The sequence below is a fragment of the Quercus robur genome, chromosome 5, assembly GCF_932294415.1.
Source record: "Quercus robur chromosome 5, dhQueRobu3.1, whole genome shotgun sequence".
Lineage (NCBI taxonomy): Eukaryota > Viridiplantae > Streptophyta > Magnoliopsida > Fagales > Fagaceae > Quercus > Quercus robur.
In genome coordinates this window covers 49,751,614-49,774,689 of record NC_065538.1, presented here as the reverse complement: position 1 = coordinate 49,774,689, position 23,076 = coordinate 49,751,614, and the positions used below count along the sequence as shown (strand labels likewise).

Below are 23,076 nucleotides of genomic sequence, written 5' to 3'. Positions count from 1 at the left end.
TTCTAGAGCTCTCTTTAATGGCACGGGATCTCACAAGTATTTTGATAACCACTGTTGCTTCTGAATCAAGTTTTAACAATGGAAAAAAAATTCTTACTCCGTATTGATCACGTCTTTTACCTGGGAATGTGGAAGTTACGTTGTTGTAAGCAACTAAATTTCTCGTTTCGAAATAAGTCAAACAAGTGAAATAGTTTCACAAATGCAAGTTTGTATTGATGATTGTGTGGTACAATTCTTTGTAATTACAAAAGATTGATCCTCTGATTCAATCTCCTTGAAAGATTTGTTGATTGGATTTATAGTAATGTGATTTTGATTTGAACACCCAATGTACTTCAATTTGGCTGAAGAATGGATCGAAGATCTTTGGAACAGAATTACAATGAATCTCTAGCTATGAGCTTGTTGGAAATCCTTTGTTCTTCACGTTCTTCGTGTTCTTCGTGTGTTCTTCGTCTTCAAAGGTTTGTTGTGGAAGTTCTCCGGGGCTTTAGAGGCTTGAATCCATGGAGCTTCACTGATTTGTGGTTGTTTGAGGTTTCTAGAGGCTTTTGAGCTTGATTCCAGTGAACTTTGAGATCTAGGCAGATAGTTTGGATGATTCTGTTTCGAATGTTCTTTGTATTTGAAGATTTGTGGTGGAATTTCTTCGGGGCTTTGGAAGTTTGAATACGTAGAGCTTCACTGATTTATGATTTGTTAATGTTTTCAGACCTTTGAGCTTGATTCCCACAAACTTTAGGATCTAGGTAGATGATCTGGATGATTCTGCTTCGAATGTTCTCCGATTTTAGGGTTGAAGTTCTTGAAGGCTTTGAGGCTTGATCTTCGCAAAGCTTCTTCACTTCTCAATTCTGGTCCTCCTAAATGTCTTAGGAAGGCTTCTATTTATAGGAGTTTGGGGGTGGGTGAGTGACATGTGGCGGAGCTTGATTGGTGACACATGTCACAGCCTGATTGGTCTGCTTAAGTCATCGCTTACACATGCGAGGTTGCTTGTGTCATCGCTTACACGTGCGCTGATGTGTGATTGGTTTTTGCATGACACTTGGCAAATTTCTGTTGGCTTCTGAATAGTGATAGCAAAACCTAGCAGCAGTACGTGGTGCTTTGTAATTGGCTGTATTTTGTGGACTTGGTAATGTGACGTGTCAGCTTGTGATAGGTCGAGAATTTTCCCTCTCTACAAATGCCCCCTCGAGACTCGTTCATGCACACAGTCTCGAAGTGTGGTGTGGAAATGAGTTTCGAAAAATGGATTTTTGGTACTTAACTCTTTAAGTGAAGTAGTTGAAGGTGGTGGAGCTATTGAAGGTGGTGGAGCTTTTAGCAGGATGAAATAATTTCTGAAGAGTAGACCCACCCATATGAAAGGCTTTGATGAGACCAAAAATGGGTTTGCGAGTATTTGAATGTACTCGCGTGATGGAGCCTTCTCAGCAGAAGTTAAGTTGAAGTAACTTCAAGAGAGTATTTTGGACCGTTGGCGGCGATCACAGGGTGTAGAAGATGGGGAAGATGAGAGAATGGTGACTGGATACAGCATGCAGAGTCATGAGGCTAGCGTTGTGTTCTTAAGATGTTCTGGTGAAGTTATTTCAGAAGATTATGCTTTGGATTACAGCGAGGGCATGTGGGAAAGTGGTTGAATGTGCGTGTGTAATTATATCACTCAAGTTAAATTGAGGTAATTTCAGAAGCTTATGGATTCTGGGTATGCTGGTGGTGGCAATGAAGAAAACAGAAATGAAGCAAAGCAAATGGGCAAAACATATGCCACCATGGTGCTGGCCCTGTATGTTGGGGAACTTCTATTGTAGATATTTATGGGAAGTACATCTTTGGATATGAGACTGATTGCATGCTGAATAAGGTCCGGCGGCGAGTAATTGAATGTGCCTGTGTGATGGGACCATGCCGACGGACGTTAAGTTGAAGTAATTTCAGAAGAGTACATTCTTAAATTCTTCAAGCTGATTTTAAGTTGGAGTAATTCCAGAAAATGAGTTTTGAGGTACCAGCAACGATGACCTTTGGGTCCCATAGTAGTGGGGACATGGAATAAGGTTTTGGTGACCATTTACCGGCACCAAAGGCTGAATTCTGATGAGCTGGCGCCTTGGAGGTCGTTTTAAGTGTCGGATGGAAAACAATTTGTAAGATACCCCAACACTTTTTACCATCTTCACCTACTGCCACTTGTTGGAAAAGCACAGAAAAATGAAAGATGGAGCTAACTTGTGATTCTGGTCTTAGAAACTAGCCAAGTTGCTGTTTGTTCCAAACCACTGCTTCTACTGGAAGACCAAGCAATTGGAAAGAGACTACAGGAGCCCTGAGGTTAGGAACAGGCGTGTCCGCTGGACTTGGGTTTCCTGGCCAACCAAGTCCACGGAAGCATGGGAGGACGATGCAGGCCTTGTTATGAGTAATTTTATGGGCAAATGTAGTCGTTAAGTGGAGAAACAAAGTTTGTTTGGATCTCAAAACTACAATGATGTTGTAAGAAGGTTTCGACCGAACCATGAGAGGGTTGATCTCGAACTGATTATGAAGCAATATCGGTTGCTAGGTGTTGAGAATGATGAGGTCATAGTGAGAAATGGCCATCAAAATGAGGACTTGAAAATCTGAAAGAAGCAACTCTTCATTTCATGATTCAGTGTATTTTTTTTTTTTTTTTTCGGATGAGTTTTTGATGAACCCGGCCCTTCTATTTATAGTGGAGAGACGAAGAATGGTAGATAGGTAGCTGAGAATGGTAGTTGAGAATTTTTGGTGAGAACGGTAGATGGGAACGGTAGGTGGGAATGGTAAGTTGGAGACTAGTAGGCACCGAACAGGAATAGCAGATTGAACTAATGACCCAGTGTAATTTCAAGACACACTTGTGAGAGTTCATTTATACATTGAAAGGGAAGTCTTGATGAAGTCTAGAGAATAACCCTGAAGGGATCCCAATTAAATGGATGAATCTCAAATTTTGATCTTGAGGGCCTAACTTTTGAACCCTTGGAATTGAGTCATTTTTTTGCAATTTCCAAGTCTCAAATGACGGAACGGACTCCAAAATTGGAATGTATACGAGAAATTGAGTAAAATAGGTCCATCTTAAAAATTTTGACGTTTGGTCAACATTTGCACAAAAGTCAACTTTTTTTGGAAATTGGGCGTTTGCACAATTTTCGAGCCTCGAATGAAAAAACGGGTCCTAAAATCGGAATATACTCGAAAAATTGAGCGGGACAGGTCCATTTTAAAATTTTTGACTTTTTGGTCATGGTCAAAGTTCTGCTTGGTCAAAGTCTTTTTTTTTTATTTAATTTAATATTTTTTTAATTTTTTTTAAGGGGTCCGGATCCGGGTCAAACCGGGTCGGTCCGGGTCGAAGGGTCAGACCGTAGTGGATGGTGACGTCATCCATGACGTCACAGTGCTGAGGACGCGAGTGGCACGTGTGGCACGTGCGAGCGCCTGGCTGTCAGTGTCGGCGCGTGTAAGCGCGTGAAACTGAAAGCAGCGTTTGTCGGAGCTTCAAGAGGCGCGTGGCGGCGCGTGGACGTGTTTCTGGCCTTGAAATTTTAAGGTTTTTTAGTTCTAAGGCCGTACAAGACCCCTGTGTGGTCAGTTTTGTAAAATTCTGAGCAGGTTTGCACAAATTTGAAGGCCTAGGCCGCGGTTCATTGAGAGATTGTGGCGGCGCGTGGTGGCGCGTGCAGCCGTTTTTGGGCTTGAAATTTTTGGGTTTTGTTGATCGTGGGCCGATGGATCTAGTGATGGCACCCGTTTTGTGAAAATTTTCTCAGACTTGTGCAGATTTGAATGAGAAACCCGCGTGTCGTTTTGGAGTTTGTGGCGGTGCGTGGTGGCTCCGTTGCTGAAGATCTTCCTGAGTTTTGTTCATCAAAGTCCTTAGAAGATTACTGTGGGTTGATTTTTTGTGAAATCTTGTCAGAAATTGTAGAAATCTGGAATGGGAGACCGCAGCCTTTGTTGGACGTGTTGCCACCTTAGTCTATTTTGGAGGTGGCCATCCTGACAACTTTTGACAATCCAGACAGGAGTAGTTTAAAGGTAACCACTGAGTGTCTCTGCTGTTTCTCAAGGGGTTGGTGACACAGTAGAACAAGAAACTTCCCTTTGTTGGCTTAGAGCACAAGCATTGAAAAATGCTAAAGTCATATTTAAGGCATTTTTAACATTTTTGAGGATAAAAGTACTTGCATCAAACAATGCTAAACCACACTATTGCAAAATTTTTTGCAATAGTGCTACAGTACAATTCTAAACTTAGAATTGTACTGTAGCACAATGGTAAAAGAAAAATATATATTTTATTCCATCCTTTCCCGCTGAACTTTTTCTCTCTCCACTATCACGGTACTTCAGTGCTCTTCTCTCTCTTCTTTGTTCTGTTTCTCCATCTGCTCTCTCCTCTCTTCAGACCCAAACAGCATACTCCTCCCAACATCAACATCAACATCACACACCATGTGGATTCGCTGAAGCTCAACCGATTCACCCTCACCCATCTCCATTGCCGACGCTTCACACGGCGTCTCATCTCAGACCCATCTCCAAATCCCGATTCACCCTCACCCTCAACCGATTTAATCAGACCCATCTCCAAATCCCTTTACCGATTCACCCTCACCCTCAGCCGAATCCCTTTACCGATTCACCCTCACCCTCAACCGATTTAATCAGACCCATCTCCAAATCCCTTTACCGATTCACCCTCACCCTCACTCATCTTATAAACCCAACACTCTAGATAGTACCCATTTAACTCTTCACTCTATCACTCTCTCTTCAAACCGACACTCAAGGTTCAACTAAGCTCCGTCGGTGTGGGGGATTCAGCTCCATCGGTGTTGGTGCTAACTGTAAGGTGGGTTTTGATAATGTATTAGAGTTTTTTTGTTTGTGTTTCTTTTCTCTCTCTGCAAGAAAAAGAGGGATTCAGCTTGTGTTTGTGTTTGGGTTTTGATCAAAGAATTGTTGTTGATGTTTGCAGAGATTCAACTTCATCAACGACGGGTTTTCGCTCTCTGGCACGGGATTAGCATCATAAAAAAATTTGCTCAGGTTCATCTTCCATACCAGTAAGTTTCCCTCTCTATCTATTTCTCTCGCTTCTCTCTTTTCACTTTGTTTCTGTTCCCCTTTGGATGGATGAAATGGGAATATTCCTGATAATTTTGTGATTAAAGTAACTGAATTTGTATAGAGGTTAAGGCATGCTTTGTATTGGATCTTAGCAATGCGTTAAGCTGAATTTTTTATATAAGTTTTTAGTTTAACTGGGAAAGAATGAAAATTTAGTAGGTGGGTATGGTTCAGGATACTGTTGTTAATTTGTAGATACTAAAATGGGAACTTTTTGACAAGTTTGTGATAAAAATAACTGATATTTGTAACTTATTCTGAAGAAAAAAGATGTAACTGAATTTTGAATAGATGTTAGGGCACGCTCTGTTTTGGAGCTTAACTCTGTGTTCAGCTTAATTTTGGATATGTAAGTTTCTATTGAATTGGGAAAGGATTAAAAATTAGTGGTTGGATATGGTTCAGACTAGCATTGTAAATTTTTAGATGCTAAAATGGAAATAATTCCGGGAATTTTGTGATAAAAGTAACTAAACTTGTTTAGGGGTTAGGGCACACTTTCTTTTGGAGCCTTTTTATTTTTATATTTATAGTTTTTTGATAAGCAGAAATACGGGTTGGAGGCTTAGAGCTTTGCTCTTTGTTGAGCTGAATTTTGGATATAGTAAGCTTGTAGTTGAATTGGGAAAGGGTGGCAAATTAGTGGTTGGATATGGTTTAGGCTGATTTTGTTAAGATTTGGATTCCGAAATGAAAATATTTCTGACAATTTTCTGATAAAAGTAACTGAATTTGCTAGGGATGGTAGAATGGTATGCTGTGCAGAAAATGACTAAAGGGTCAGGACTTAGGAGATATAATAAGGCTCATTCAGTATAAAGAGCATTAATAGATTATATGCTATGAGTTAGCTTCTTTCTGAGGTAGGCCTTGAGCATTCTCTTCAAGGTTCAACTAATTATATGAGTAGTTTCTAATTGCTGATGATACTAGGTGCACCTGTGAGACAGATAGAGAGAGTATAATATAAAGGATAACTATTCTATAAAGACATTGGCATATACCCAATCACACATAATTTCATATTCAATAGCAGATTGAGAATATTTTTTTTTAATAAAGAGATCATGGATTGATTTCTTCACTGCTCATTTAACAAGTAATCAATTTCAAAAAATTTACTTTTAAAGAATGAGATTATTATTTTTTGGATTGGTATGATAGGATTTGCACTTATGGGGTTTGCTCTATATTCTTTACCATTGTGCCAAGACATGGATTGGTTTTTGGTGTATGCAAGATGCTTTAAATATAAAAATAGTGATGCATGATCTTGCTATAATATAGATGCATTGTGCAAGAATTTCAGATATTGGTTACTCCATAGAGTACACCTTGTAGAGTATTAACTTCAATTGTGGGTTGGAAATAGCTTACCTTGGAAAGTCTCTTGTGGTTGAATCCCACCTAAACCAAAAAGGAATCCATTGTTGTCTTGGGCTAATGATAGAAAGCAATTATTATGAAACAAACGCCATAGGTTCAATTCTTGTATCCTTTTTTTTTTTTAGACTTTTTGCACCTTTGGGTCATAGAAGAATAAGGAGCTGTGTATCCGTAGTTTATTGAGATAATTGTCGAGTTAGAAGAACTGGAGAGGGGGAACTAGCACGAAGAATCAGATTGAGAGTGTTGTTAGAAATATAGCTTCAATACATGGGTAGCTACTAAAGTACAGTATGCACGAGTAATCAGATTGACAGTGTCGTTAGATTGACAATGTAGCTTCAATACATGGGTAGCTTCAGATTGACAGTGTTGTTAGAAATCAGATTGACAGTGCTTTTTTTTAAAAAAAACTGAAGTACAGTACACAAGTAGATTCTAAGATGCACAGCTACCCGAAAATAAAAACAAGCAAACGGATCTTTTTTTTTTCCTCCTTCGGGATAAGTAGTAGTACAACCCCATTTTGCATTTAGTCCATTATTTTCACTTTCACAATACTACACATTGCTGCTCACATATGTAAATATTAGCTTATATTGATTGTAAAGATACAAATAAGAATTGACTTCATACACTAATTTACTTCATATACTAACTGTTTTAAGTTCCCTGTTTAAAAGGGATGGTTTTACAAGAACACATTGAACAATATGGTAATTACTTACAAGGGGATTCCGATTTTGTGGAACCATTTTTAAGTGGGTCTCAAAATCCTTCAATGCCCATCCAGCCTATACCGGAAGTTGAAATTGTCACCCCTAATCCAACAAAACGTGGTGGCAACTTCAGTGTAGATGAGGACCTCCTCCTCATCGCTGCATGGCTTAACATTGGCATGGATGCTGTGCATGGTACTGATCAAAAGGGTGATAAATTTTGGGAGAAAGTTTGGGAGTTTTTTTGCAAGAATAATACTTATGGAACCACACGTACTAGTACCTCCCTATCAAGTCGATGGGGAAATATTAATAGGGAGACAAGTAGGTTTGCTGGGTTCATGGCGAAAGTTGAAGCCCGAAATAGAAGCGGTACGACTGATGAGGACAAGGTATCAATTATATTGCCATAGTGTCAAGATATTAATTTCCTTTATAGTTTCAAGACACTAATTATTTTATTAATTTTTAAAAAATTTAGTTGAACGAAGCAAGGGATATATATCAAGCTACACCAAATTCAAAAACCGGCAAAAAGGTAGCTTTTGCTTTTGAACATTGTTGGGTTGTGTTGAAGAACCAACCAAAGTGGAGTATGCTTAAGGAAAGATCAAAATGGCTCCCTCAAACTCAAAGTTCAGTCGATCAAGTTGATAGCAATGATGATGATACAGTGGTGCTAGAGAGACCAATTGGTCGAAAAGCCGAAAAGGCTAAGCGAAAGAGGATAGATGGTGATAAGGGCTTTGATGATTATTTGGAAAAAAAATTGCGCTATATTGAAGCATCACATGAACAAGACAAAGAGGCTCTTCGCATCAAAGCGGAAAGGCTTCGTCTTGAAACTATTAGGGAGGAGGGAAGAATAATGACTATGGATACAAGTAGCATGAATGACAAGGAAAAACTTTATTTTGAAAATCTCAAGGATCAAATCCTTGCAAGACAAGTTGGGTTTGACCCAAGGAACATGTAGATGTCTTGTCGTAACCTTATTGTGGTAGTAAATTATTTTAGGGTTGGGGTTTGGCATATGTAGATGCCATTTTGGTAGTGGCTTATTTTGGTAGTGGCTTATTTTGAGCATAAGTTTGGAACATGTAGATGATGTATTGTTCCAACTTGATCAATTGGCAGTAGGTTGTGCCACTTATGTAATCACATCATTTTTGCGTATATAAAAAACTTATGTATTTTCTATGTTTGATATCATATCTTCTACCAATTGGTTGTTCCAACTTTCAGTTTTTTTTTTTTTTTTTTGTCAGTTTTATACTTCTGTTTAATTTTTTCTGATAGTTATTTGCCTGCTGGAATGGGCTGCCCTAAAGTTAGAGGAGTCTAAGAAAAGTCATGTAGTCAGAAGTTAAAGTCTGCGGATGCAGCAGTTGCTGCAGCAAATAGTAAAGATAAAGGTTCTGAGAATAGGTACAGTAAAAGTTAAGATGTTTGATGGAACTGTGCAGACCTTGGTAATGAAAGATTTACTTAAGCTTGGAAGAAATGAGAGATAATAAATTATGGAAGTTACTAAAATTGTTTTTGGAGGTGATGAAAATGAAATGAGAGAAAACTTTCAAGAATTTGTACAGTTGAAGTAGGAAAGCCAAGTGAAGCAAAAGGCAAAGAGAAACCTTTAGTTAATTAGAATATCACATAGAAAAGATAATCATGGATGGAAAAAGCGTAAATTCTGTGGAGATAGAGTTGTCACCGCCATATATTATGTGACGTTGTGAATAACTGGAAAACACCAACCATCACAAACCAAGAAATTAAACTTTAAACCCAAATTAGAATAGAATAAAGAAGAAATTTAAAGAAATTGTTCAAATCCTAAACTTTAAACGTTCAAATTTTTAAACTCAAATCAGAAGTTCAAATATTTAAAGTTTAAACCCAAATAACGAAAATAACTTTGAAGCCAAATCTATTGTTCAAAACTTTAAAGAAATTGAGCAAATAAACTCAAAACAAAACCACTCGATCATTCAAAATGTTAAGAAATCAAGTAACTAGAAGTTGCTGGAAAGTGCCTATGGTGTTTAAGTTGGTTGAATAGTAATATTTAATACTAATTAATAAAAAAATTATTCATTCAACCATGGGTTAGAACTTGATGAAGAGAATTTTCTTAGATTTTGGAATGTTCTGTTAACGGATGAGTGTTATTTTGTTAAGTTTTGGGATACAATATCATTCCACTAAACCTAAGGAAATTTTTGTAAATTATCCTCTCTTTTTCTTTTTTCCAGTAAAATTAAAATTCTAAAATGATTTATTTTTTTAATGAATCAATAATTCAATCTTTGATTCCTCCGAAAATAATGGGCTGCCACGGAATGAAACATTACTTCCAAAAAAATTGAGAATTTGGCCCAAATTTGTATAATACTCTTTATATTTTACTAATATATACTATTTATTCCTATGTCTTTCTGAACACACACACCTCGTTAAGGCCCATGAGTCTTATTTTATGTTTAGATTCATTTTCCTATTTGATTTAAAAGTTCTAAAGTACTTTTTGTTTGTTGGAGAGTGTCCACTTTTGACACGTCCATTTTTTTAAAAATGGATAATAGCTGTGCCCAGGCAGAACCTTGATCAAATGACCAAATAACAAATATAAAATTATGTTGTGTAAAAGTACCTGCAGCTGCAGATTCTGAATTTTCACCACTGAAATAGCATTCTTTTTTCTCCTTGACACAAGCTCTAACTTCTTCACTATAAAGATCACTAATAAAAACACATGTGCATAGAATCTTCAGCCATAATGTTCAGTAGAGGATAGCACCAACATGCAGTACCAAATAGAGAGAATGAGTTTCAGACTTGGAATGGTGGGCAATGCTAAGTTTCTTAGAGTAAGCTAGGGGTGTTTCAACTCTTCAAGAGACAAAATCTTGGAAAATGCCTCTCATGCTTTCTTTTTGATAATCAAAACTGACTACAACATGCACTACCTTGTCAATTTATAGTTACACAAGAATGCATGCCATTGGCTAACCCCACAACAGCATTACCATAATCTGTAGGAGCTGTAATGTAGTCTGTTTCCTTTTTTTTGATGTTCATGTTTGTATGTTAGAAAACTTAGCTAATTATCTAAGTTTCTAACAATTATATCCTCTCCACCTCCAAAACATTCAACTTTCCCACAAATTAGTCACTCTTTTTATAATATCCTCACTGCACTGTCAGTAAGTGTGAAGGCATAAACTTGCACCTAGTTGTTGTCACATAATACACTTTAACAAGTGTGTTTAATTTTTTTGGTAGCTGTCTATGTGGCTGTTTATTGATGTTTATGTGGCTGTTTTATGTGGCTGTTTTATGTCTATTTCAGTGGCAGAATTTGTCAAAATCTGTTATGGGGCTGTTTTGATGTTGTTTTAAGCTATTTCAGTGTGTTTAATTTTTCTGGTAGCTGTTTACTGCTGTTTATGTGGCTGTTTTATCTTTTCTTTTTCTTTTTCTTTTTGTTTGGCTGACTAAAGTAGATATCATTCAGTTTTATGTTCTCTAACACTGTTGTCTTCAAGGTTGTCTCTATGGGTCGCTCTCTTTTTAAAAAGTTGCTTTTTGACGACTCAGACGAGGATGAAATAATGAGGCGAATTCTTAAAGGTTCAACAGTACAACGTAAACGTTGTCGGTATATCGAACGTGATCGTTTGGCAGGCCATAAAAGACTTTATCTCGACTACTTTGCTGACACACCAGTATATCCTCCTAATTTATTTAGGAGGAGATTTCGGATGAGTCGATCCCTTTTTCTCCGTATTCAATCTAGGGTAGAAACTTATGAATCTTATTTTATCCAAAAAAGAGATGGTGCCCAAAAATGGGGTTTATCTTCTCTTCAAAAGATAACAGCTGCACTTAGGATGCTTGCGTATGGAGTTACAGCTGATTTTATGGATGAGTATGTGCGGATTGGAGAATCCACTGCAATGAAAAGTTTAAAAAAATTTGTTAAAGCGGTGGTTGATATTTTCTCCAAGGAATACTTGAGGTCTCCAAACAACGACGATATTGCTAGACTTTTAGCCAATGGGGAAAAACGTGGATTTCCAGGGATGCTAGGGAGCATTGATTGCATGCATTGGAAATGGAAAAATTGTCCAGTTACATGGAAAGGTCAGTACTCTGGTCACATTCATGAGCCAACCATTGTTTTAGAAGCAGTGGCATCTTATGATCTTTGGATATGACATGCGTTTTTTGGGTTACCTGGGTCAAATAATGACATTAATGTATTAGAACGGTCTCCTATATTTTCTGAGCTCGAACAAGGACGTGCTCCTGCGGTTAATTACTCAATCAATGGTCATGAGTATAAAATGGGATACTATCTTGCCGATGGCATCTATCCGAAGTGGTCAACATTTGTTAAAACAATTCCATATCCACGAGAACAAAAAAAAAAAATTATTTGCACAAGCCCAAGAGGCGAATAGGAAGGATGTAGAGCGTGCATTTGGAGTTCTTCAAGCGAGATTCGCAATTGTGCGTGGACCTGCAAGATTTTTCCATGCTGAAACGCTCCAAGACATCATGAAAGCTTGTGTAATTCTTCATAACATGATCGTTGAGGATGAGCGAGATGTAAACGAAGCGGTAGAATTAGATTATGAGCAAATTGATGACAATCCTACCATACAAATGTCACGGGAGAACACAAATACATTTACGGAGTTCATTGAAACCCATCAATGTATTCGAGACCGTAAAATTCATTCTCAACTTCAAACAGACCTCGTTGAGCATTTATGGCAATTACAAGGGGAGTTGTAGGAACTTAGTAAGTGTGTGAGTTATGCTTGTGGTGTTTTATTGTAATTTGACATATATACGAGTCTTATAAAGACAAAATTTATAGTTATGTATGTGGATTTAATTTATATATATGTATGTGGATTTTTAAAATTGGCAAGTTGCATGTATATATGTATGTGGATTTTTTAAGTTCGTAGGTTGAGTACATTGATATTTGGCAAGTTGCGTATATATGTGTGGATCATTAAAGTTGATATATGGCAGGTTTGCTCTCAAAAAAAAAAAAAAAATGTGGCAGGTTCTGTGTGTGTGTGTGTGTGTGTGTGTGTGTGTGTGTGGATCATTAAAGTTGACAGGTTGAATACATTGATATTTGGCAGGTTCTTTGTGTCTTGCCCCTTGGCCAGCTTCCAGATCTTATTAGAGTTTATTGTTTAATGGAAGTGTAATTTTCCATCTTTCCAACGTGTATTATACTCTCCTGAAAGTTACAGTGGTGGTTGTTCCTGTTTTCTGGTATCACCTACCATTAAGGACCAACGCTTCACACGGCATCTTGGTATAGTGATTGTGGCTGTCCTCATAAAATTTGGCTGTCATAAAGTTTATTGTGGCTGTCATAAATTTGGACCGAAAACAAATTTATGCATTTGATTGTGGCTGTCATAAAGTTACGTTACAGTGGTGGTTGTTCCTTGTTTTCTGGTATAGTGATTGTGGCTGTCATAAAATTTGGCATCTTGGTAAACTATGGTGTTGTATTGTATTGTATAAACTATGGCATCTTGGTGTTGTATTGTCGCCTGTATTGCCCCTGCATTTCCTGAGTTTTTGTGTATGAATTGGTGATGAAAGAACTGAGGATATATTTTATAACCTGTATTGATCACTTCTCATTCTTTTATCTAATAATGAATTTTTACCAGTCAGAGGTCCTTGTCACTAGATACATATATTTCAGTCTTGAAAGTGCAAATCAAAGGCAAGATTAGGTGCAGTGTTAACGTTATAATTATATCAGATAAAAGTAGGTTTGATGCTTGTAGATACAATTCAGTCGTTAAAAGTTGATTGCCACTTTTTCTCTCACTACTCTCTAGTCAAATGGAATGGTGGTATTTGCAGGAAATTAGTGGCTGAGGTCTAGATAAGTCTGGTTCTTTGAGAGTGGTAGGAGGAGATATTAATGTTACCGTTGGAATAGTCATAAGTCTGGAAAAAAAATTATAGTTGGAAAGCCCAGGAAAATGTTACCGTTGGAATAGATGCTTAGCTAAAAAAAAAGTGATGATGTGAAAGAAATAATAAAGAAAGATTAAAAAAATAATATTTTAATGAAAAAGTAAAATAATAGAGTTTTTTGATGTAGGGTGTATTGTAAAATGGTATGGTATAAGTGATAAAGTAACTTTTTGAGATGGTAAAATAGGATAGCATAGCATTCTTTGATGCTGATGCTCTTAGAACCTCATTCACAGTCTAGTGCTATAATTTTTCCTCTCTGCAGGCCAATAGGTTGTTTCTGAGGTCTAGTGTAATTTTTTTCTTTCTGACAGCATGATACATTTATGAGCTTTTACATTTTTGATTTTTCAAATGGGCATGTCATCCTTTGAAAATATGGCACTTTTAACTTTTTACATGTGTTTTTCCTTTTGTCTGCTAGCTTCTGAGGATCTTTATATAAAGCCACTCAAGGCATGCACTAACTTATACAAGCAGCATCTCTGATGGGTAGCATAATACTCTAAGTGTAGAGAAATTAGGAGATTCTGGCATTTTGCCCTTAATTTTAAAAAAAATTGGCAATATGCCCCTGTTTGCAAACTATATAGGAGCGTGCCCCTGTTTTGATACTCGATTATCTTAAAATCGAGTTCAATTAAATACTCGATTTGTAGAAAATCGAGTTATGCCCGATCAAACTTAAAAAAAAAATTTTCCATGGAACTCGAGTTTCAGGAAATCGAGTTCCATGCAAAAAAAAAATTTATAAGTGCGATTGCCCCATATTCAGGGAGCCCTATAGTGGCGTTTCTAAGCCCTATAGTGACGTTTTAAATCCATATAGCGGCGTTTTCCTGCAAATTTTTATATATGTGTAATTGGCCCATATTCATGGTGCCTTATAGTGGCGTTTTTAAGCCCTATAGTGACGTTTTAAGACCCTATAGCGGCGTTTTCCTACAAAATTTTTTTAATAAGTGTAATTGCCCTGTTCTGGGTGCCCTATAATGGCGTTTTTAGGCCCTATAGTGACGTTTTAGAGCCCTATAGCGGCGTTTTCCTGCAAAAAATTTTTATAAGTCCCAAATAGTGGCGTTTTTAAGCCCTATAGTGATGTTTTAAACTCCTATAGCGGCGTTTTGGAACTCGACTTCCCTAAAATCGAGTTCCATGCTTTTTTTTTTTTTTTTTTTTTAAATTTTATTCAGTATAACTCGATTTTCTACGAATCGAGTATTTCATTGAAACTCGATTTTAAGGTAATCGAGTATCGAAACAGGGGCATATCCCTATATAGTTTCGAAATAGGGGCATATTGCTAAATTTTTTAAAAATTAAGGGCAAAAGGCTAGAATATCCAGAGAAATTATGCCTTTCTTTTTCTTTTCATTTTTTTTTTACATATATATATATATATATTATGACTTGCTTTATTCGTACTGATTTTTTTTTTTTTTTCATAGGCTAGATATTAGAAATGAATCTCTCTTTTTGATTTTTTTTTTTTTTTTTAGACGTGCCATGAGATTTTCTTCTGATAATCTCTTTGCTGTTGCTTGTTTTTGTTATGCAGCATGCTCTCCTTGGCAATTAAGCTGCACCAACACTTGTCTTTTCAATGCAGTCATTTCAAGAGTCTTTACAACGTGGCCGCATTAAGAGTTTTTACCACGAAACCGTGCCAGCATCTGTCCTTGTATTGAAGCCATGCCAACATTCAACTTTGTCATGAAGCAACGTCAACACTTCATTCGCCGAAGCCGTGACAACATTCATGAAGCCACGTCGAAACTTCATTTGCATAGAAGTCATGCCAACATTCATGAAGCTATGTCAACACTCCACATTGCCATTGAAGCTATGTCAACACTTTATTCGCCGAAGCTGTGCCAGCATCCATCTTCGTCATTGAAGCTACGTCAATACTTCATTCGCCAAAGCCGTGACAACATTCATGAAGCCAAGTCAAAACTTCATTTATACCGAGGTCATGCCAACATTGCATCTTTGCCATTGAAGCTACGTCAACACTTCATTTATACCGAGGCCATGCCAACATTGCATCTTTGCCATTGAGGCTACGTCAACACTTTATTTGCACCGAAACTGTGCCAACGTTCATCTTTGTCATGAAGCAATTTTCAGAGGCAACATCGCTCAGACATCAAGGGCGTATAGCACTGTAGCCAGACATCAAGATTTCAGAGATGCCAACAAGATGTTGAAAATGCAAGGAGTCCCTATCAAGACTTTGAAGATGCAAGAACTTCTCATTAAGATTTTGAAGATGCCAACGAAACCTTGAAGTTTCAAGAAGAATGCCGCCAAGACTTTGACATTGCAAGGACATGCCCATAGAGGAGAGATGATGCCACACCGACTTCAGATATATAATCTACCATCATTCCAGAAGAAATTGTCGTCATCCAGATTTCAGAGACATGATCTGAAACAACACCACTCAGAAGGGAGATGATGCGGTTCTAATTTCAGAGCTATGAAGTGGCACAACCTAGAAAAGAAATGGTGTTGCTTAAACTTGCAAGGTACAAGAAGATTCCCCCAGATAAGTGATGCAAAACATACTTCAGAAATGTGGGAGAATATCCATTGAATATGGGCAATGCCTTGTCAACCAAAGGAATCTTAAAAGCGCATTGATGACTGTTGGAAAACTCCTCAAGTTAGACTGGTCATCCTTCTTCTTTCCATGTGACTGAACTTAGTGACAAGTACTAAGCTGCCTACATACCCCGGAGAGGGATCAAGTCATCATGTAGTTCAACAGATTTTTTTTTTTATAATTTCTTTTTTCTTGATGATTTTTTTTTCTTTGATAATTTTTTTTTTTTTTGATGATTTTTTTTTTAATGAAAATTTTTTTAATGCGTGACTGAACTTAGCAAAAGATACTAAGTTGCCTACGTACCCTTGAGAGAGATCAAGTCATCACGTAGTTCAAAAGATTTTTTTTTTATTATAATTTTTTTTCTTATGTGTTTTTTGCAAAATGGGGGGGCGCAGTGTGTAATAGTGGGTATCACCACTAATCGAACTCGAGACCTCGTCCTCAAGGGAGAAACGAGCGTCCAACCGCTACGCCACACTCGCAATTGGTGTCATGGAGTGGGATTAATTTCTCTTTATTGGTACACTTTCAAGCATAGAAGCATTTAAGGAACTTCCCATTGATGGGGCCGATCCTTGCATCATCATTGTTGATCAACTTGTGAGCTTGGTTAGTGTTTGCCCCCTGCTTGAGAGTTGGAAATACATCATAAGCAACGGTTACATGGTTTGACCCGACAACTTCTTTGAAGTCTAGATCAATCTTGTTTTCTTTGGCAAAAAAAAGGAGGGCTCACGTGTGTAATCCTCGCCCCACGCCCCACAGTATTTCATGGGTACCAATTGTGCAATAGTGGGTATCACCACTAATCGAACCCGAGACCTTGGCCTCAAGGGCGACACAGGCGTCCAACCACTACGCCACACTCACAAATGGTGCCATAAAGGGGGATTAATTTTTCTTTATTTGTACGCTCTCAAAGGTAATGGGAAGACATCATGTACCCTTGCAGCGTTATAGTGGGTAGTTTAAGCTCTTACCGAGGAGCAATTCTTGATTTTCAAGCATAGAAGCGTTTGAGGAACTTCCCATTGATGGGGCCAATCCTTACACCATCATTATCAATCAACTTGTAAGCTCCATTGGTGTAGACTTCTTGCACAAGATAAGGTCCATCCCATTTTGAAGTGAACTTATTACCTATACGATGAGTTGTGATGATAGGTCTTCGAACGGCGAGCACTAAGTCACCAACTTGGAATGATCGTGGTTTGACTCTTTTATTGAATGCGCTTGAAAAACGAGCTTGATAGCATTCAAGGCGTTGTTAGGCCTCGAGCCTTTTTTCATCAAGTGCCTCTAATTCTTGCAACCTGAGCTTGGCATTTTCTTCTTCAGTCAAACCTTCTTGAATGGCAATCCGTAATAATGGGATTTGGCGTTCTAAAGGAAGGACGGCTTCCACTCCGTAGACAAGAGAATATGGCGTTGCTTGAGTAGGCGTTCGAAATGTTGTTTGATATGCCCATAATGCTTCTCTGATTCTTTCATGCCAGTCTTGCTTTGTCTTGGATACCACTTTTTTCAACAAACTGCCAAGTGTTTTGTTAAACGCTTCAGCTAGTCTATTTGCCGGGGCATTGTACATGGAGGAGTTGTATTGTTTAAATTCAAACTTCTCACATAACTCTGTCATCAGCCTATTGTAGAATGGTTTGCCATTATCAGTTATGATATATCGAGGGACACCATACCGATAGATCAAATGAGTTCGAATGAAATTGACCACCATTTCTTTCTTCACTTCCTTAAGGGGTACAACTTCCGTCCATTTCGAGAAGTAGTCAGTTGCGGCCAAGATGTACAAATGGCCACCGGATGACTTTGGTAATGGCCCTATTGCATCAAGTCCCCATGCATCAAAAGGCCAAGAAGCTACAGTTGGGTGTAGAGCTTCTGGCGGCTGATGGATGAAGTTCGCGTGATATTGACAAGCTTCACACTTCTTAGCGCACTCCATAGAATCTTGTACCATCATAGGCCAATAGTAACCCATTCGTTTGATCCTATAATGTAACTTAGGACCTGACTGATGTGTGCCACATATTCTAGAATGAGCTTTCTCTAAGGCTTGTTTAGCCTCCTCCTCTCCTAAGCAACGGAGAAACAATCCATCAAATGAACGGCGGAAGAGAGTGTCTTTATAGTAAATGAATCGAGCAGCCCTCCGCCGAATTTTGGTCTTGTGGCATTTATCATTCGGGAGTCTTCCATGTTGAAGGTATTCAATGATCACTTGTCGCCAATCTTCTTTTTCAACAAGGCATACAGAAATGATGTTGGCTTGCTCTTCTTCTTCTTCTTCAACCACAAGAGGTACCACCCACCTTTGGGAAATAGCGACTTTGGTTGTCTCTTCTTGGGATAATGCTAAGGCAGTAGCCAAATTAGCTAAAGCATCGGCCTGTCTATTCTCCTTCCTCGGTATATGCTCCAATGTGATGGCCTCGAAATTTGCTAGTGAAAGTTCAAATATGTGTATAAAACACCCTTGAACGTTTAGACCCCCAAATACAAAATAACCAATTCAAGCTTTATGTCAAACAACTAGTGTGCGGAAAATGAACATAAGCTATAAACAGAATTGGAAATCAATCTAAGCCAATTATAAATCACATCCACAGCAGAAAATAAAAGGCAAAGATAAAGGGAAGAGAGATGCAAACACAAGAACAACACACGATGTGTTATCGAAGAGGAAACCGAAACCCTCGGCGTAAAACCTCTCCATCGCCCTCCAAGCGGTCAATAATCCACTAGAAAATGTAGTTGGGATACATGAACAGCAATAGACCCTCCAAGCCTAATCTACCCGATGTACCTAAGCCCTCCAAGCTTCTTGCTCCAACGAGGTTGCGCCGAACCTTTTTCTTTTCTAGCTTACCGGATTCCGCTACTAGACCATAGCATCCGCCATCCTTGGCATCTTCCAATGCTTCCCAAAACTCCAAAAACACTCAACACTCTAAATGGGTGTGGGTGGTGTTTGGATAGAAATCTCCTCTCAATAGGTATGACAATGAGAGAGGGAATGAGAAGAGACTACAAAGATTTCTCTCTAAGAATGAGTAGCTCTCTCTAATTGGGTGGGTGTTTTGAAGAAACCTCTCTTAGGGTTTTTCTTTCTGAATAACCACACATATCTTGTGGGAATGAGGGGTATTTATACTGGTGTGAGAATAGAATACGAAGAGTCAGTTTTTCCAAAAACAGGGCTGGCTGGCGACTTGACCTCGCGACTTGACTGAGTCGCGAGTTCAAGTCGCGAGCTAACTTAATGGCCAGTCTGGATTTTTGTCGTGTAGTGCTCCAGGTGGCGTGACTGTTCAGCTCCCCTGCATGCTCTGCACGTGAGCAACTTTTGGCGGCTTGCAAGCCGCGAGCCACTCGCGAGTCCTAGCCGCGAGTCTCTTCTTCACTGCACTGTCTTGAGCATTTCTTCACACTCTCTCACACACTGCCCTTACATGATTCCCACCTAAATACAAGGTTTCTAAGTGCTATATTACAAGCAAATTTGTCATGGAATAAAGCCAACACATGGTTGATTAAATTCAACCTTACAGCTTGCAACTTCTTCGCATATTTGCAATAGGGGATGAGGTCTTCTTTCTTGATGTCATATTGCTCCAAGATTTGGTTGATAACTAATTTGGAGTCTCCTAAGATCTCAAGTTGCGATATGCCCATCTCAATAGCCATCTGTAGACCGATGATCAATGCTTGATATTCGGCTACGTTGTTAGAGCAAAGTTCGCTTAATGAGAACGAGTAAAGAAGTATTTGCCGTTGTGGAGAAACAAATACTACACCTGCCCTCGCTCCTTCTTGATGTGCAGCCCCATTGAAAAACATCACCCATGGTGGCATTATTTCAATGTAAAACACATCTTCATCCGAGAAATCATCAGAGAACTCCCAATTAGACGGAACTGGGTGATCAGCTAAGAAATCTGCCAATACTTGTCCTTTGACAGCTTTTTGTGGAACGTATGCAAGGTCATATTGTTGAAAGAAGACTGCCCATCGAGCTATATGACCCGAAACCACTGGCCTGGAGAGGACATATTTGATCGGGTATGCCTTTGCTATCAAACGAACCATATATGCTTGCATGTAGTGCTCCAGTTTGTCTATGGCAAAGAAAAGAGCGAGGCACATCTTTTCAATAGGAGAATAATTTAATTCAGCCCCATTGAGAGTTCGACTTAGATAATAAAGGGCTCTTTCTTTCCCCCTCTTTATTTTCTTGCGCCATAAGAGCACCTAGAGACTTTTCTTGGGCCGCAATATACAACACCAAAGGCTTTCCTGGGATAGGAGCACCTAAAACTGGAGGATTAAGTAAGTATCTTTTGATGCGTGCAAAAGCATTGCTGCAAGCCTCATCCCATTCAAAGTGCACATCTTTTTTCATCAATCTATTGAAAGGTTGACATCAACCAACCAAGTTCGAGATAAATCGTCGTATGTAGGCCAGTTTTCCCTGCAAGCCTTTAAGTTCTCGCAAATTCTTGGGCTCTGGCATTTTCTGGATAGCTTCAATTTTAGACTGGTCAATTTCAATACCGCGATGCCTCACAATGAAACCAAGAAATTTTCCAAATGTAACGCCAAAAGCGCATTTGAGGGGGTTCATCTTAAGCTGATACTTTCTCAGGCGGGTGAACACGGATCGTAGATCTGCCAGATGGTCTTCCCTCCTTTTTGTTTTAACTACCAGATCATCGACATAACACTCCACATATTTATGAAGTACATTATCAAAGATCTTCTGCATGGCCCGTTGATAAGTAGCACCAGCATTTTTTAGTCCAAAAGGCATCACTTTGTAATAATAAATTCCCTTAGGGGTACGGAAAGCTGTAAGCTACTCATCCTTAGGATTCATTCGAATTTGGTTGTAACCCGAAGATCCATCCATGAAAGATAAAGCTTCATGACCCGTAGTGGCATCAACCATGACCTCAGTGATGGGTAATGGAAAATCATCCTTGGGACATGCATTGTTTAAATCACGGAAGTCAACGCACACTTGGATTTGTCCATTCTTCTTCTTGACAGGGACGATGTTAGCGATCCATTCCGGGTACTGTACTTCACGAATGAAGCCTGCTTCAATGAGCTTATTGACCTCGGTTTCTATTTGAGGGATAAGCTCTGGCCGAAAGCGTCTTTGAGCTTGTTTGACTGGGCACACGCCCTTCTTTACTGCCAAATGGTGTAGAGCAATACTCAGATTGAGCCCAGGCATTTCCTTGTAAGTCCAAGCGAACACATCTTTGTATTCTACTAGGAGCTTGAGGTATCCTTCTTCTTTTTCAGGGGTGAGAAGTGCACTGATGAAAGTTCGCCGGGGTTCTTCAGCAGTTCCTAAATTGATCTCTTTAAGTTCATCAACTGTAGCTTGTCCTCCATCTTCCAAGGCTGGAGGAGCTTCATCGACCTCTTCATTGGTTGCTTCATCATCTGACAGTGTACCTTCTTCTATTGTAATATGAAACGAGGATGATACCTCTTCCATTTCCTCATCATGGATGGGTGACTGACTTGTATGTACAATCGTTCGTCTTTTGACTTTGAGCGATCCTTCAGTGTTAATCTCCAAGGTAAAGTTACGTTTCATGCGTGAAGGAATGCTACTGCGGATTTCATCATTAGCTTTCTTCTTCCCTTGAACGTCAAAGTTTATTGAGCTTTGAGAATGACTATCAGTAGGCCTTTTTGTTTCCCCCAGTCGATCAAAGACCGATTTACAAGCAAGAGTGTCCCGATTTGGCGTTAAACAAGTTGTATTTAACCTGTCGAATACTGTGATTTGTGATGACGAGGTCTCGATCCGATCAAACACTGAGACACGAGGTGAAGAATGGTCTTTTCTTTGATTGGAACTTTCGCCGACCTCCACTGTTATGTATTGGGAACTCGAAGGATCGCTTCTTTTCTTGATCCATATTTGAACCGGTTGTTCAGGAGTATAACCTAATCTGGTCTTTGGGATAGGAATTTCATGCCTTTCAAGCCTCATTTTCCTTTGTGTTTTGCTAAGGCCATGCATCTTTTCTCCAATGGCTTCTGGAATTAGCTTCCCTAAGTCCTCTTGTTTTGAGAAATCGTAGCCTACTTTGGTTAACAGCCTATATGCCTTTGGGTCGAACCATTATTTCGTCTGTTCACTTGGTAGAATACCATGCTTTATTGGACTCTGCGAAGATCTCACGAATCCTTTTAACGGCTTCGAGGGTAAAGGATTTGTGGATGAAGTTAAAGGCATAACATGATTTTCTTTCAATATGGCTACATCCTCCATTGTGAGCTTTGCAGGAAGCCTTCCCACGTCTTTTGTAGGTTGAAGGCATTCCGTGAATGGTGATTGTCCATTCTTGCGGTGTGATAATGGTATGTATCGGAGGAATGGTTCTGGACCTTTCTTTGGGGAAGAAATGTCCTTTTTGGCGACGAATTTAACATGCTCCTCTTCACCCTGTTTACTTTTTATAGATGGGATCTCAACTGGAAGAACCTCACTAGAAATGTCTTCTTTTGCATAAAATTTTGCATCAGCAAAATGAGCTTCAGTTTCTGCAAAAGGCTTTAAATCGGCATCGACCTTTTTTATTCCATTTTGAAAGAACTTGAAGCATTGATGCAAGGTCGACGGCACTATTCCATTTTCATGGATCCAAGGACGTCCTAACAGCATGTTATAGGTCGTCTTAGCATCAATGACGTGGAACAAGACGTTGCTTGTCAATTCTCCAATTATCAATTCTAGGTGGATCAGGCCGATTGCACGTTGTCCTCCTTGGTTAAAACCTTGGATGGCCAAACGGCTGTGTGATAATTCTTCCATAGTAAAACCCAGTCGTTTCATGGTCATTTTTGGAAGTATGTTAACGGCTGAACCTCCATCAACAAGGATACGCTCGATCTTTTGTTCACGAGCATAACCAGAGACATAGAGTGGGCGATTGTGGGGCTTAGAGCCTAACAATAGATCCTCATCAGTGAAGGTTAAGTCTGGAGAGCATGCGTAACATCTCTGTGTTTGTTCAAGCGTATTGGTATGAGGGGCGTATATCTCTGGCTTTCCAAGAGTTTGGGTGAGCACTCCTTTTGGTGATGTAGAGGATTGCAAGGGTTTAACTTCATCGACCT

The 23,076-nt window shown here is 38.9% G+C and overlaps 2 protein-coding genes, 1 long non-coding RNA gene and 1 pseudogene across 3 annotated transcripts; 3 read left to right on the top strand and 1 right to left on the bottom strand.

The window, feature by feature from the left end:
* The first annotated feature begins 4,431 nt into the window (after positions 1–4,431).
* On the top strand, positions 4,432–5,956 carry LOC126726223 (uncharacterized). Its single transcript, XR_007655751.1, has 3 exons — positions 4,432–4,894; positions 5,021–5,108; positions 5,912–5,956. It is a non-coding gene; the product is annotated as an uncharacterized LOC126726223 (long non-coding RNA).
* Positions 5,957–7,243: 1,287 nt separating this feature from the next.
* LOC126728314 (glutathione S-transferase T3-like) lies at positions 7,244–8,253 on the top strand. The gene is made up of 2 exons (XM_050434161.1): positions 7,244–7,669; positions 7,759–8,253. The coding sequence occupies exons 1-2, from the start codon at positions 7,244–7,246 to the stop codon at positions 8,251–8,253; spliced, it is 921 nt and encodes a 306-aa protein (XP_050290118.1).
* A 2,729-nt stretch (positions 8,254–10,982) lies between these two features.
* On the top strand, positions 10,983–12,080 carry LOC126728313 (uncharacterized; annotated as a pseudogene).
* Positions 12,081–17,185: 5,105 nt separating this feature from the next.
* On the bottom strand, positions 17,186–20,743 carry LOC126728312 (uncharacterized). Its single transcript, XM_050434160.1, has 3 exons — positions 20,366–20,743; positions 19,483–20,079; positions 17,186–18,364 (listed from the first exon to the last, which is right to left on the bottom strand). The coding sequence occupies exons 1-3, from the start codon at positions 20,741–20,743 to the stop codon at positions 17,186–17,188; spliced, it is 2,154 nt and encodes a 717-aa protein (XP_050290117.1).
* Positions 20,744–23,076: the final 2,333 nt, after the last annotated feature.